At 47.3% G+C, this 15,867-nt stretch overlaps 1 protein-coding gene across 1 annotated transcript in view; it reads right to left on the reverse strand.

Moving 5' to 3' along the window:
- The window catches only part of ZFR2 (zinc finger RNA binding protein 2), a 52,432-nt gene that overhangs the window by 12,386 nt on the left and 24,179 nt on the right, over positions 1-15,867 (reverse strand). Inside the window, exons 10-12 of the mRNA XM_029912290.1 lie at positions 11,816-11,961; positions 8,025-8,163; positions 159-346 (exon numbers count right to left, since the gene is read on the reverse strand). Coding sequence (XP_029768150.1) covers positions 159-346; positions 8,025-8,163; positions 11,816-11,961 — 473 coding nt within the window. The remainder of the gene's footprint in view (positions 1-158; positions 347-8,024; positions 8,164-11,815; positions 11,962-15,867) is intronic.

Below are 15,867 nucleotides of genomic sequence, written 5' to 3' on the forward strand. Positions count from 1 at the left end.
CTCTCATTTTGCTGATGTGGCCTCTTTACCCATCCCCTTCGACAGACTCTGCAGCTATTGTGGAATGATGACTTCCCCAGCACTCCAAAAGTGTCAACCTCATCTTGCCACAATACTGCAGCAACTACCTATGTAAAGAGTCTATGCAAGTTTGTTACCCCCTCTCTTCATCATCTTCTTCTCTGTCAGATTCTTGCTCTGTCAATGAATCAGAGACGAGCTTAAGAGCACGTTCAGAATGGGAGACGACCTTCTGGATGGCCTGCAGCTCCTCTTCTGTTGGGTAGATGCTAGAGTGCTTTGTCATGATGTGACGGTCATCAGAAGAGTCGGGACGTCTAGTAGGCTGAGAGACAGAAAATAACAAACTTTACTACCATCTGGGGGCTGAGAAGAATTAAAAACGGTTACCTACCTTTCATAACTGTTGTTCTTCGAGATGTGTTGCTCAGGTCCATTCCATTCTAGGTGTGCGCGCGCCTACGTGTGCAGTCAGAGGAGATTTTTGCCTTAACGGTATCCATAGGGCCGGCTGTGGTGCCCCCTAGAGTGCCGCGCTCATGCCGCTGTATATCAGGCACCACCAGCCCTGCGCCGTCTCAGTTCCTTCTTGCCGACATTCTGACAGAGGGGCAGGAGGGCGGGTAATGGAATGGACATGAGCAACACATCTTGAAGAACAACAGTTACGAAAGGTAGGTAACCGTTTTTTCTTCTTCTTCGAGTGCTTGCTCATGTCGATTCCATTCTAGGTGACTCACAAGCAGTATCAATAGAGGTGGGCCCAGAGTTCACCGTCATGCAGCTTGTAGCACAGCTCTGCTGAAGCCAGCGAGATTCTGAGCTTACTGGGTCAACGCACAGTGTGAAGCGAATGTGCGGACAGATGACCAGGTCACAGCCAGACAGATCTCCTGGATCGGCACCTGAGCAAGGAAGGCTGCCAAAGACGCCTGCGCCCTAATCGAGCGAGCCATCACTATCGGCGGCGGGGGGCATGTTCCTTAGCTAGTAGCAGTAGCGGATACAGGCCGTGATCCACAATGATATTCTTTGGGGAGACACAGGGCAACCTTTCATCCTGTCTGCAATTGCCACAAACAGCTGCGTAGACTTACAGAACAGCTTCATTCTGTCTATGTAGAAGGCCAGAGCGCGTTTGACATCCAGGGTATGCAAACTGCGTTCCTCATCTGTCTCGTGGAGCTTAGGACAGAGGACCAGCAAGCATATGTCTTGACCAATATGGAACTAGGAGACGACCTTGGACAGAAAGGCCGGGTGCAGACGCAGCTGAACCTTGTCCTTATAGAAGGCCACGTAAGGTGGTTCAGATGTTAGCACTCTGATTTCGGACACTCGACAGGCTGAAGTTATGGCGACTAGGAAGGAAACCTTCCAGGAGAGAAGCAGGAGAGAGCAGGAAGCTAGAGGCTTGAAGGGGGGACCCATGAGCGGTGACAGCACAAGATTCAGGTCCCAAGGGGGTACTGGATCCCGAACATGTGGGTAGAGGCACTCCAGGCCCTTCAGAAACTGTGCCGTCATAGGGTGGGCGAAGACCGACCTGCCTTGAAATGGAGAATGGAACGCCAAAATGGCCACCAGGTGCACCTTGACCGAAGACAGCGACAGGCCCTAGAGCGTTAGGTGCAGCAGATAGACCAGGATGTCCTGCAGTGGGGCCTCCTCCACACAGATGTGACAATCCGAGGCCCAACACGCAAATTGCTTCCACTTAGTCACATAGGTAGCTCGGGTGGAAGGCTTCCTGCTGCCCAGCAGGACTTGCTGGCCACCGGCGGAACACAGGGTTTAAAAGAGAACTAGATAAATTCATGGAGGTTAAGTTTGTTAATGGCTATTAGCCAGGATGGGTAAGGCATGGTGTCCCTAGCCTCTGTTTGTCAGAGGGTGGAGATGGATGGCAGGAGAGAGATCACTTGATCATTACCTGTTACGTTCACTCCCTCTGGGGCACCTGGCATTGGCCACTGACAGTAGACAGGATACTGGGCTGGATGGACCTTTGGTCTGACCCAGTATGGACATTCTTATGTTCTTAAGTTTCTTATGAGCTCGCCCAGGTGGGCTCCCCATCCCAGATGCGAAGCATTCAAGATCAGGGTGAGCAATGGGGTCAGGGACGCAAAGGGAACTCCTTGGAGCACCAACTTGGGGTCCCGCCACCAGGCCAATGACAGCAGGATATGGACTGTTACTGTGACTACTCGGTCTAGGAGGTGCCTGCTGAGAATGTAAACCACGGACAGCCACGTTTGCAGAGGCCTCATATGAAGAAGGGCATGGCTGACCACGTATGTGCATGTGTCCCAACAGTCACAGACACAGGTGGGCTGTAGTGAGCGGGTGGGCTTGCATGTGGGGGATTAAGCCCGCTATGGCCTGAAAACGTGTTTCGGGATGGAAGGCCCTGGCTCATGTGGAGTCGAGGACCGCTCCGATAAACTCTATGCATTGGACTGGCGTTAACGTGGACTTTTCTGCGTTTATCAACAGCCCCAGGTCGCTGCAGGTGGAACGCACCAGATCGAAGCTCCTTTGTACCTGCCCTTGATGAGCCAGTCATTGAGATACAAAAAGATCTGGACACACACACCCCGGCGACGCCTGAGGTAAGCCGCCACTGGCACCATGCATTTCGCTAACACCCTGGGGGCCGAGGACAGGCCAAAAGGTAGGAACGTGAACTGAAAGTGCTGCCCGGCCACAATGAAGCACAGGAACCGTCTGTGTCCCAGGAATATGGAGACATGGAAGTATGCATCCTTTAAGTCGAGAGTGTGTACCAGTCCCCTGGATGCAGGGAAGAGATGATGGAGGCCAGGGAGACCATGCGGAACTTCAACTTCTTGAGTGACTTCTTGAGGCCAGGCAGGTCCAGGATGGGTCTGAGGCCCACTTTGGACTTTGGGATTAGGAAGTAACAAGAGTAGAAGCCTCTTCTTTCCATGTCCTGAGGAACCTCCTCCACAGCCCCCAAGCCCAGGAACTTCTTGACCTCCTGAACGAGGAGATGCTCATGAGAAGGGTCCCTGAAGAGGGATGGGGAAAAGGGGGGGACAGGGAAGAACGGGGGCAGGAAGGCAAGTTGACCAAGAATTGCAGGGTATAGCCCCCAGCGATTATGTCCAGGACCCAGTGGTCCGAAGTAACCCTGGACCATGCCAAACAATAAGGGGAGAGGAGGTCAAGAAAAGGGTGGGAAGGATCCAGACAGATGGCTGGTGCGTCGCTCCCAGGCACACCCTCAAAATGAGTGCTTCTGACCTCCTTGGTGCTTCACCGGGCCAGGCTGTGCAGGGGAGTGGGACAACAAGTGGCAGCGGCGGCTAAACCCGGTGTCCTGCTTTCTTGTAGGTCCATGATGAGGCTGCCACTGTCGTGGAGGTGGTGGAGGTTGGAATGGCTGTCTCGACACCTGAGGAGTATGCCTCCTCAGAGAGCGGAGAGTCACCCGTGTGTCCTTAAGGCCGTACAGCTGCGTGTACGTCTGGTCAGAGAACAGACCTACACCATCAAATGGGAGGTCCTGAATAAAGGCCTGCATCTCCTGGGACAGGCCCGCGGTCTGGAGCCAGGAACTGCGCCTCATAACCACCGCCTAGGCAACCACCCGGGCAGCTGAATCGGCCGCAACCCAGGTCATTTGGAGGGAGCACCAAGCCGCCACGGTGCCTTCCTCCACCAGAGTTGCAAACTCCTGGGCCACCTCCTGGGGCATGAAGTCTTTGAACTTGAGTAGGGAGTCCCATAAGTTAAAATTGTAATGGCCCCAGAGGGTGTGGTGGTCCGCCACCCGAAACTGGAGGCTGGCTATAGAATAAATCTTGCGACCAAACAAGTCCAACCTCTTAGCATCTTTATTTTTAGGGGTGGAACTGGTGGGGCCCTGCTTATCTTTCTCGTTGGCCATTGACATGACCAACGATCCCGGTGGCGGGTGGTTGTATAAGTACTTGAACCCTTTCACAGGGACGAAGTACTATTTCTCCGCTCTTTTAGACGTGGACAGAATAGAGGACGAGTTTGCCAGATGGACTTGGCAATGTCCAGGAGCCCCTCATGTACCTGGAGTGCGACCTGGGCTGGGGTGGCCACCAAAAGCACATTGAACAATGTGTCCGCCTGCTCCTCCATCTCCTCTGCCTTGAGGCCCAAGTTCAAAGCCACCCTACGGAGCAGCACCTGATGCTCCTTAAAATCGCCCGGTGCGCTAACTCTGGAGGGGCCTGTCCCCCCTTTTCCCCATCCCTCTTCAGGGACCCTCATGAGCATCTCCTCGTTCAGGAGGTCAAGAAGTTCCTGGGCAAGGGGCTGAACTGTGCCTCCAATCCAGAGAAGTCGTCGCCCTCCAGTGACCATGGCCAGGCCTAGGTCTGGCGGCTACCAACGACCAGTGCTGGGAGCGTTCCGATCGTGTCGGGGAGCGGCCTCGAGGTCTCGGCGACCAACGGCGTGACTCGGACCGGTACCAGGGAGATCGTCTATGCTTGGGAGAGCTCTGGCGTGAAGATGGGGACTGGGAACATGGTACCGATGCTTGGTAATGACGGGTCAGAGACCTGGGCCGCAGAGACCAAGAATGTGGCAACCTAGGGCTCTGCCTTGGCTCTGGAGACCAGTGGCGCTCGCTCGACTTGTGTGAGGCCTTACTGGCGGGCTTGCCCTTTCGGGGAGCCTTAGCTAATTCCATCACCGAACGCAGAGCCGGCTGTGGTGGGAGCTCTCTTGGCTCTGCAGGCGCCAAGAGCTGAGCGGGCATCGACTGCACTGTCAGCTTGGACCCTGTACCCCTCCCCAGAGTCGGTGGCAGGTCTTTTTGAAGGGAAGAACTCCCCAAGGCAGAGCCCTTGTGTAGGTCCGGAGTGGGCATAAGGCCTGAACAGGGTCCTTTGCCCACCGCGCTTTTGCCGGGAGGAGTCCGGTGCCAGAGGTGCGCTATGCACTGAGGCCGAAGCGCTGAGTGCCATTTGGGGCCGAGCTGGCTCAGAAACTGGGTGCAGGGCCGCCTGCATCAGGAGGCCCCTCAGACGTATGTTGCGTTCCCTCTGTGTCCGAGGATGAAAGTTCTTGCAGATGCGACAATGCTCCTTCATGTGGAACTCCCCAAGGCACTGTAGACAACCATCGTGAGGGTCACTAACAGGCATAGGCCTGTTACATGGGGAGCAGGGCTTAAAACCCAGAGAACGGGGCATGCCCCACCCGGGGCAAAGTCCCCACTGGGACCCACACTAACTGAACACTTAACAGCTACTTATCTACTAAAAAACAATAGAACTATTTACAACAAGGCTAAAACAGGAAAGGAACTGATGGCCACTTGCGAAGCAAGGGACAGAGGCGCTCTGACTGACCACCACAGGCAGTAAGAAAGAACTGGGAGGGTGCAGGGCCGGCGACGCCTGATATACCACGGCATAAGCGCAGCACTCCAGGAGGCGCCACAGCAAAAAATGTAAGGCAAAAATCTCCGATGGCCGCGCACATGGGCACGCCCACACCTAGAATGGAATTGACATGAGCAAGCACTCAAAGAATGAAAAAAATTCTTAGCAATGCCATCACTAGTAGACATCCTATACACGCTCATAACTACATGAACAGATGCAGAAGACTATGTGAAAACAATTAAAGCAAAGAAATTCCAGCAAGCAACTGGAATTTTGTCAAGTCTCAAAGGGTCAGGCTAGAAAAGCAGTAGGGAAAAACTTAGCTGCTGCAGAAAGTGAGGCTCAATAGGCGGTGTTCTTCCCTCTGAATTAGTATTGCACTAATGCTCCGTCACAGCATTTCGGGTTGCTGGATTCCAGGAGGTGAAGTTTTGTAAATCAGACTTTAAAAGCTAATATCCTGACCACATGTAATGAATCCACAGCACCATCTGTGCCCTGTGGCCAGATCAAATTCCAATTTAGGTAGTTACATTCTCCCTCCCTCAATTACCTCTGTAATTTCAACAGGATAAGATATTTTTCACTTCCTATCCTGAAGTGTTGTGCAGCATTGTTATGCACTGAACAGTTGTCATGTTCCAACCTAGAGGAGGGTATGTTTCAATGCTGCGCAAGATAACTAATATGAGTGCTACATCAGTGAATTTGTAAAAGTAGGGGGATTTGAAGATTCATTTGGATGAAAGGCTCGACGCAGTTGCAGGATGATTAGTATATGGCACAGGAGCAGGACCAAGACATTAGTAGAGGGAGCTTAAATTTATACTAACAAGTGATTTTCCAAGTTCTCCAGCTGCAGCGGTTAATGAGCAATCTCATGCGTTTTCCTAGCCAGCTTTCTCAAGTTATGCTGTATTCACATTGACTATAAAGACCTCCCAATCCCAGCAGTGAGTATAGAACCAATCACTAATCAGATCCCCACATGTGGCACTCTGTAAAAATCTTTTTTTAAAAATATATCAGGTGGCTTGGCACAGAGTGACACCATACCTCATACCTAGAGGTTTGGCCCAGTCAGTATAGACAGATTAGTCTAAGAAGATTCAGTGAGAGCTGTAAATAAGCCTCCCAGGTTCCAGTGATTAAGATAAATAAGGTTCCATGAGAGGTGCACTAATATAGACGCAACCTTAAAAAGCAAAGGAATAGTATGGTTAAATGGAAGTGGTCACTGAGGGCAGGAAAAAGAGCATCTATTGTGGTGGAAAGGCCAGTCTAGAGCTATAAGCTTATGTTTACAACAAAACCCCCCATTTACTAAAGCCTGCCTCAGAGAATCAAACAAAAAGGAATCTGACCTCCAGGTCAGACTGCCTGAAAAATGCTAGTTAAATGGTTTGAAAAGGACTAGGAAAGTATAAGAAGAAAATGCAGCTCACTGTACAGGGGTTTTGTATGTGACAACCATCACTTTAGTAACCTGCACATAAACGGGACATGTGTAAACGTACAGACAGATTACATTACAAAGTATTTAGCAAGGCTGGCTAGTAATTTTTCTAATTTAAAAAGTGAATTTTCACACATGCATATTTTATCTCCTGCTACTGTAATGCACCACCCACTCAAGTCCAGGTAGGGCACTGCCATATGGAATTCTTGCAGCAGATCTCAAGTGGGGGTGTGTGCGCACATGCGCAATCACGTGGTGATCTCTTGCCCTAATATAAAATAAGGATTTTAAAAGAAAGGGTGAGTGTCTGGGTGCAGGGCACAAATGGGTGGAGGGGAAGATACGCAGAATGTAGGTATGATAAAAATTGAAGAGGAGTAAGAATTTAGGCATAGGGGGTTAAGAGGACACAACTAGTTTGGAGAAGAGAAGACTGAGAGGGGACATGATAGCAGTTTTCAGGTATCTAAGGGGGTGTCATATGGAGGAGGGAGAAAACTTGTTCACCTTAGCCTCTAAGGATAGAACAAGAAGCAATGGGCTTAAACTGCAGCAAGGGAGGTCTAGGTTGGACATTAGGAAAAAGTTCCTAACTGTCAGGGTGGTTAAACACTGGAATAAATTGCCTAGGGAGGTTGTGGAATCTCCATCTCTGGAGATATTTAAGAGTAGGTTAGATAAATGTCTATCAGGGATGATCTAGACAGTATTTGGTCCTGCCATGCGGGCAGGAGACTGGACTCGATGACCTCTCGAGGTCCCTTCCAGTCCTAGAATCTATGAATCTATAAACTGTTTTCAAGTGGCATTTTGTTGCTGAACATAAGGACAGGGCAGGCAAATCGTACCCTTCGGGCTGCATAGTATAAACAACAAGTTAGTAATCTGAAGTTTATATGTTTACCCTGCCAAGCAGTCCAACATTTCAAACATGCATTTGTCGAAAATGCTGCAACCAACTAAAAGAGTTAATCTGTGTCCATTACCAATTCCAAATTCTGGTGATGGGTTTTCAGGAGACCCATAAGATTAATCCTGCAGTACTCAAAAAATACACAAGGGAACACACATTCTAGCCTTGAAACAGAGTTTAAAGATGCCAGACTTTCACATTTCTCCTTCCAGGAACTGAATCAAGGGTTACCCACCAAGAGAGGAGGAACTGGCATGCCAGGTCTGCCCATAAGTGGGGGTGGATGCCAGTCTGCAGCCATCCGACGCCGCTGCTCTTCCCAGTATAACTGCTCTTCCTCTACCCGCCGCCAGTACATTTCCTCTTCATAGCGCCTGATTGGAAAGAGATTTTTTTAAAAAGGTGGTACAGTTACATCAAGCAAAGATGAACTGCATTAGAATCATAGAATCTTGGGGTTGGAAGAGACCTCAGGCGGTCATCTAGTCCAATCCCCTGCTCAAAGCAGGACCAACACCAACTAAATCATCCCAGCCAGGGCTTTGTCAAGCTGGGCCTTAAAAACCTCTAAGGATGGAGATTCCACCACCTCCCTAGGGAACCCATTCCAGTGCTTCACCACCTTTCTAGTGAAATAGTGTTTCCTAACATCCAAACTAGACCTCCTCCACTGCAACTTGAGACCATTGCTTCCTGCTCTGTCATCTGCCACCACAGAGAACAGCCTAGCTCCATCCTCTTTGGAACCCCCCTTCAGGTAGTTCTCCCCTCACTCTTCTCTTCTGCAGACTAAACAAGCCCAGTTCCCTCAGCCTCTCCTCATAAGTCATGTGCCCCAGCCCCCTGACCATTTTCGTTGCCCTCCGCTGGACTCTCTCCAATTTGTCTACATCCCTTCTGTAGTGGGAGGGACCAAAACTGGACGCAATACTCCAGGTGTGGCCTCACCAGTGTTGAATAGAGTCAAGATATATCACATCCACCGCTTTCCCCATATTCAGAGTCAGTTATCTCATCATAGAAGGCAATCAGGTTGGTCAGGCATGACTTGCCCTTGGTGAATCCATGTTGACTGTTCCTGATCACCTTCCTCTCCTCCAAGTGCTTCAAAATGGATTCCCTGTATACCTGCTCCATGATTGTGCCGGGGACTGAAGTGAGGCTGACCGGTCTGTAGTTCCCCGGGTTCTCTTTCTTCCCTTTTTTAAATATGGGCACTATATTTGCCTTTTTCCAATTGTCCGGGATCTCCCCCGATTGCCATGAATTTTCAAAGATAATGGCCAATGGCTCTGCAATCACATCAGCCAACTCCCCCAGCACCCTTGGATGCATTAGATGTGGACCCATGGATTTGTGCACGTCCAGCTTTTCTAAATAGTCCTTAACCAGTTCTTTCACTACTGAGGGGTGCTCACCTCCTCCCCATACTGTGTTGCCCAGTGCAGTAGTCTGGGAGCTGACCTTGTCTGTGAAGACCGAGGCAAAAAAAGCATTGAGTACTTCAGCTGTTTCCACATCATCTGTCACTATGTTGTCTCCCTCATTCAGTAAGGGTCCCACACTTTCCCTGACCACCTTCTTGTTGCTAACATACCTGTAGAAACCCTTCTTATTACCCTTCACATCCCTTGCTAGCTGCAATTCCAGTTCTGCCTTGGCCTTCTTGATTACACCCCTGCATGCTCTATCAATATTTTTATACTCCTGCCTAGTCATCTGTCCAAGTTTCCACTTCTTGTAAGCTTCCTTTCTGAGTTTAAGCTCACCGAAGATTTCACTGTTAAGCCAAGCTGGTCGCCTGCCGTATTTGCTATTCTTTCTGCACTTCGGGATTGTTTGTTCCTGAGCCCTTAATAAGGCTTCTTTAAAATACAGCCAGCTTTCCTGAACTCCTTCCCCTCTCATATTAGCTTCCCAGGGGATCCTGCCCATCAGTTCCCTGAGGGAGTCAAAGTCTGCTTGTCTGAAGTCCAGGGTCCGTATTTTGCTACTCTCCTTTCTTCCTTTTGTCAGGATCCTGAACTCAACCATCTCATGGTCTCTGCTGCCTAGGTTGCCACCCACTTCTACTTCCCCTACCAATTCTTCCCTGTTTGTAAGCAGCAGGTCAAGAGGAGCACGGCCCCTAGTTGGTTCCTTCAGCACTTGTACCAGGAAGCTGTCCCCAACACTCTCCAAAAACTTCCTGGATTGTCTGTGTACTGCTGTATTAAAGTACTTCTGGGCTCAAAACAGTCACTGTCCTCTGACCAGATGATCAGGAAAAGCCTATGATGCTATATGTAAGTTAACAAATAACTTCTAATGGTTATTTGTGATCAGGTTAGCAAGAGTGCATCTGGAGAATATGAAGAAAATTAACACATTTGATTGAACTGTGTAAACAGCCAGAATCAGAATTGGAGATTGCTGATCTTCTCATTTCCTGCCCTAGCTCTGCTGTGTATTGTTTAAACAGCTGCTGTATTTCACACCAGAGAGGAGTGCATATCAGTGAGAGTTAAATGAATTATTAATAGGTTAAGATTCTGCAAAGAATGGATGATAAACAGAGAAAAGTTTAAGGAGCCTTTTCTACCCATTCTATGCAAAATGCATTACACAGGAATATCTAGAGGCATCCTCCAGCTGGGTGTGGCACTGCCAGTGCCATATGCCCACTATCTGCTAATACTTAATGGGGCTTGGGTATGGTAGGGAGAAAAAGAGGGCATGGCGCACATACAGTATGTACTCTGAGGCATTACAAAAGCTATCCATCTTCACACTCCACTTAGTGCTCTACTGCAGTGGTTCTCAAACTGTGGGCCACAGCCCAAACGTGGTCCGCGACACAGTCCCAGGTGGTCCGCCCTGGGCGGAGTTGGAGGCCGCCCAGCCAGCAGCTGACATTTTCCAGCCGCCGTGGTCAAGAGGTAAGGAATGGGGCAGATCTAGGATGCGAGGACATGGAAGGGAGCACAGGGCAAAGGGGGGAGGGGAGGAAGAACAGTGGGGGCAAGGAGGGAAGCCCAGGGAGGCAGCGAGGTCCAGAGGTGCCAAAATACAAGTTCGCCCAGGGCACCATTTTCCCTAAGGCCAGCCCTGGGTGCCTGTGCGGCATGCTAGGGTGCTGGGTGGATGACTGGGGCAGGGCTGCCAGGTGACAAGCTCAAGGCACTCGGCGGGCTGCTGAGGTGGAGGGTGTCGGCGGGAGCTGGCTGTAGCACCTGCCTGGCCCCTCTGCCCTCTTGATGGCCCTGGTCCCTGCTGAGGTGAGGGGCCCACACACGCCTCGCAGGACCCCTCTCTCCCTGACAGATGCATGTTAATAGTGGGCTGTAGTGCCTATTTCAGCTGCACAGGTGAGCCTCAGGTAAAAAAGTCTGGGAATCCCTGCTCTAGAGAAGTGAGTGCAAAATATGAGCCAACATCTAATTCCTTCAACTTACATTGCTTTCAAACACTTTACTGTAAAAACAGGTCTACTTCCTCCCCTTCAAATGCTGTTCAGTTAGAGCAAGGGCAAAGTGCCAGCCAGCGAGAACAAGATAACGCATCTGCCTTCACTTCCCCTATGTAGAGGCAATGGTGTTGGATGATACAGCTCTAAAGCATCTTTAGACTCCTGTCCGATCATAAGCTTTTCTATTATGGCAGGACTTTTCAACCTTTTACTTCCTACAACTCTATAAACAATTCGACTACTTTGCCTATCTCCCATCCATTAAGGCTTTCACAACCAGTTTCCCTCAAATATGCCCAGAATCCTTTGCATCAGTTCCTTTGTCACTACAGAAGTCAACACATGGGTTTTTCTGGCATCTCAAGAAGAAAACGTGCAAGTGGCTAAGCAAGAAAGCAGTTGCACAGACAGGGAAGAAGAACAGATCTGTGACCACCTTCAAGATCCTGACCCACAGACTGAGAGCCCTTGCACTAGCAAAACTCAATGGACGATGTGAATTAACACGAAAGTATGAATCCTGCCATATCCCATAAAATCCGCATTTCTGTGAAAGTGATCTCCAACGGAGGACTTGCCTCATTTCCATGTGCCAACGTTGCTCTTCCTCTCTGCGTCTCTTTATCATATCCTTCTGTTTCTGCTTTTTCATCTTCTCCTCGTGCATTTTCCGAGCTCGGTTACTGGGCTTGATCTCAACTGGTAGATCTGGGTTTACTTTCTTCTACAAGGAAGTTACAACACATTTTAGACAATCTTAAAAGCATTACCACAAAGCTAGTAGAGTATCAATATTTAAAAAAAGTCTACTACTGTAGTCCCATAATTAAAGTGTTACTAATAAACCTGACATTACACTTGGGTTTTTAGATACTGTTTGATGGCATGTTGTATAAGGATCATTTGTACCATTTCTTAATTAAGAGAAATAGCCATGGGGAGGCGTACACACACTTAAACCCCTACCGCCAGAACAAGGAAGCCTCTTTGTAAACGATTCCAGCTCCCAGCATCAATTGCTAAAAAGACCTATCCAAAACAGATTTAAGACAGAGGGTAAAACCCAAGAGCAACTTTTAAAAACGTTGATGTCTAAAATTAAACACCTAAATAAAAGTGGCCTGACTTTCAGAGATGAGCATCCGCAACTCCCAATGAAGTAAACTGGAGTTTATGGGTACTCAGCACCACTGAAATCAGGCCCAAGATGTCTTAAATAGGGAGCCCAAAATGGAAATACTCAGGTTTGAAAATCTGGGACCAAGTCTCCAGCTTCACATAAACCCAAGCTTTGAACCTGAGATGTTTCAAAAGCGATATTCAAAGGCCTAACCCAGGGATAATATTAAGTACATTTCAATGTTCTGAGAATAATTCTTCTAATCTGACTTCATATTAATGCAGCCTCATTGAAATTAGAAATACACCTCTACCCCGATATAACACAAATTCGGATATAATGCGGTAAAGCAGTGCTCCGGGGGAGGGGGGGCTGTGCACTCCGGCAGATCAAAGCAAGTTGGATATAACGCGGTTTCACCTATAACGCGGTAAAATTTTTTGGCTCCCGAGGACAGCGTTATATAGGGGTAGAGGTGTATCTGCTTGAATATGGGACATGAGTTCTTTATTTTCTGCTGTTTCTTATCTTAAATCAATGCTGTTTGCAACATTTCCACAGCAACCAAATGTTTGTGATGTTGCATTTGCTGGTAGTGGAAGAGATGCTACAAACAAAAGTGACAGGTTTCAGAGTGGTAGCTGTGTTAGTCTGTATCAGCAAAAAGAACAGGTGTACTTGTGGCACCTTAGAGACTAACAAATTTATTTGAGTATAAGCTTTCGTGGGCTAAAACCCACTTCATCGGATGCATGCATGCTTATGCGCAAATGAAAGTAGTCATTTCAGTCGAAGAACAAGTAGCAGGAACAGGTGAACACTTAGCAAACAGAACTCATGTTCTCATCTAAAGGGCCTTGACTGATTAAAGCATGAGCAACTGAAAATAGAGAAAAAAAAATGTGGATAGGCAACCAGAACGTTTTTTCATCTCAGAGCTTTTTAAAGTCTTGCTAATAGTCAATGTAAATGAGCAATCTGCTCGTTACTTTTGAATGAAAAGGCAAAATATTTTTACTCTCTGTAGGCTTCAAAATGTTGGTAAGAGAAGAATTGGCCAGTTCTGGACTTAACCAATGGCACGACTTCAAAACAATTTCTGTTTGTTGGAATGGACAATTTGGGGGTGATAATGATCTAAAGAGCCTAAAACTTGCTTCCAAGAAATGTTATTTCAACAGGAGTTGGAACAGGCCCAGATGACAAAATATACTCCATGTACTGATTGGTCAATAGTCAAATATGCTTTGCCATTGAAAGAGACCAACTGAAGATAGCCTAAGGAGGTTTTAACCTAAGAATTTTAAAATATGCTTTTTAGGTCCCTCTGTTCTGGATTTAAGTGGTGTTTACCACCCCCAACATATTGTAACATATAGCGCTTGCAAAGCTTGTAAAATGCTGTGTGTTCGCTAAAAATACTCCTAAAACAGAGCTGTGCCATCAGTGCTTAAGTGCAATGTTAAGGTCAACCAATGCAAGAAAGAAGTTAAAATGGTGAAGATGAATCCTGATATAAGGAACTCAGACCCACCAAATGACTTAAGCCTATAAACAATGACTGTATTCACTGACACTTGAATTGCCAAAGTCAAATTGAGTTTGATGGATTCAATTCTTTGTGGTCTGTGCAACAACTTTGGCTTCACATTAATAATTCCAATAACTGATTTGTCATTAAACACAATAAATCAATCCCAGGCATGTCCACTGGTTCATGGTTAATTTGTACTATAACATCACTCCCTGGATTACAGTGCAGGATGGTTAAGTAGAGGTGGGATAGTCTTCTACAGTTACTCCATTTCATGAAATACCAATCAAGGTCACCATCTACTGGCCACTTACTTACAACTTCAAGCACTTTAGTATAGCAATCCACTGTCGTCTTTGGAACAGAAGGCACCGATTGTTAGAAAGTCAGCCTTACCAAAAGCTAATTCTTTTGTGACAACAGGTTTGGGAAGAGCTGCTACCAACAATGGACTGAGCATGCGGAAACTTGACTCAATGCCATAATATTAATAATGGGACAAAAAACCCCACCACACTCAACATACATTTGCTTTTGATACATTCCTTTTGACATTAAATGGCTGTTTCTGAATAAAATTTGCTCCTTCCATGGAAACCAGATTCTGCTGGGTTTGTTTAAATGAATAAGAATAATGGGTGACTGTGGCCTTGGCAGTAACATGAAGCTTGCAAAGTGACTGCTATTCACTAAAGGAGGAGGGAACAGTCGAGAGCAACAGCCCATTTGCAATACCTCCTGCTGGGATGAGCAAGCATGGAGAGTATAAGTAGCCTTGTCATTTAATATCATGGGAGTAAATGGCTGAGATGGAAATTCAGCAGTTAGTCTCTGAATAAGTATCTTTAACTACTGATTTTAAAGTTGCCTTCAGTGACCACAAGATCTTTCCCTCTCCTCCCTGGAAGAGAGTATCACTAAGCACCTTCATATATGTCCAAATAGCTATGCAAGACTAATTTTGCTATTGACCAATCCATTTTGAATTAGTGCTGGGAAGCTGCAAATTGTTGGCCACACTGCTTCAGGTGCCTGAACTGCAATATTCCTTGTAAAAGTATGTCTAATTGGTTTACTGCCCCACTTAAAGGCAGAAAGAGAAGACACTCATTCCAGACAATTGCTCTGAGGGAGAGAGATGGTATGGCTACTCTCTTCAAGAAACTATTAGCCATAGGGAAGGGAGAGGGATCAGGAATTAGTTCTATTGGATAATTCTCAGAAATTTTTGTATAACTATTTACTAATTGGAAAAAAAAAAAAGCATTAGGAATCGTCTTTTCTAGAGTTAACATATTCCAGCAGGATGTCTGAGAACAGGCTGAATTGGTAATTTAACTTGACTTCATACAATATTATTTTATTCCTTTAGAAAGCAAGAATTTCATCCAGATGAAATACAAAACAAATGGTCAAAGTTATGTTTTGAAAATCTCCATTCAGACATGCAAGATTTAGTTTCATTTTACACTCGTTTTGAAACAGAGGGTAGGTCTACACTTACCTCCGGGTCCGGCGGTAAGCAATCGATCTTCTGGGATCGATTTATCGCGTCTTGTCTAGACACGATAAATCAATCCTGGAAGTGCTCGCCGTCGACGCCGGTACTCCAGCTCGGCGAGAGGAGTACGCGGCATCGACGGGGGAGCCTGTCTGCCGCGTCTGGGCCCGCGCGGTAAGTTCGAACTAAGGTACTTCGACGTCAGCTACGTTATTAACGTAGCTGAAGTTGCGTACCTTAGTTCGAAGTGGGGGGTTAGTGTGGACGGGGCCTTAGACTTACTATTTGTTAAGTGCTAACAAGATGCTGGAAAACATTTATTTCCTACAACAAAATCTACTCAGATCAGTTACCACCTTCATTAAGTTATCTGCACTGAACATCCATCTATGGTAGTTTCCTTTATATTTTTATGAAAAGAAGATTAAAGTTTTCAGTCAGAGATGCTAAATATAGTAAGAGCTGAGAATCTGGA

The sequence above is a fragment of the Terrapene carolina genome, unplaced genomic scaffold (genome assembly GCF_002925995.2).
Source record: "Terrapene carolina triunguis isolate 2854851 unplaced genomic scaffold, T_m_triunguis-2.0 Scaffold194, whole genome shotgun sequence".
Taxonomy (NCBI): domain Eukaryota; kingdom Metazoa; phylum Chordata; order Testudines; family Emydidae; genus Terrapene; species Terrapene triunguis.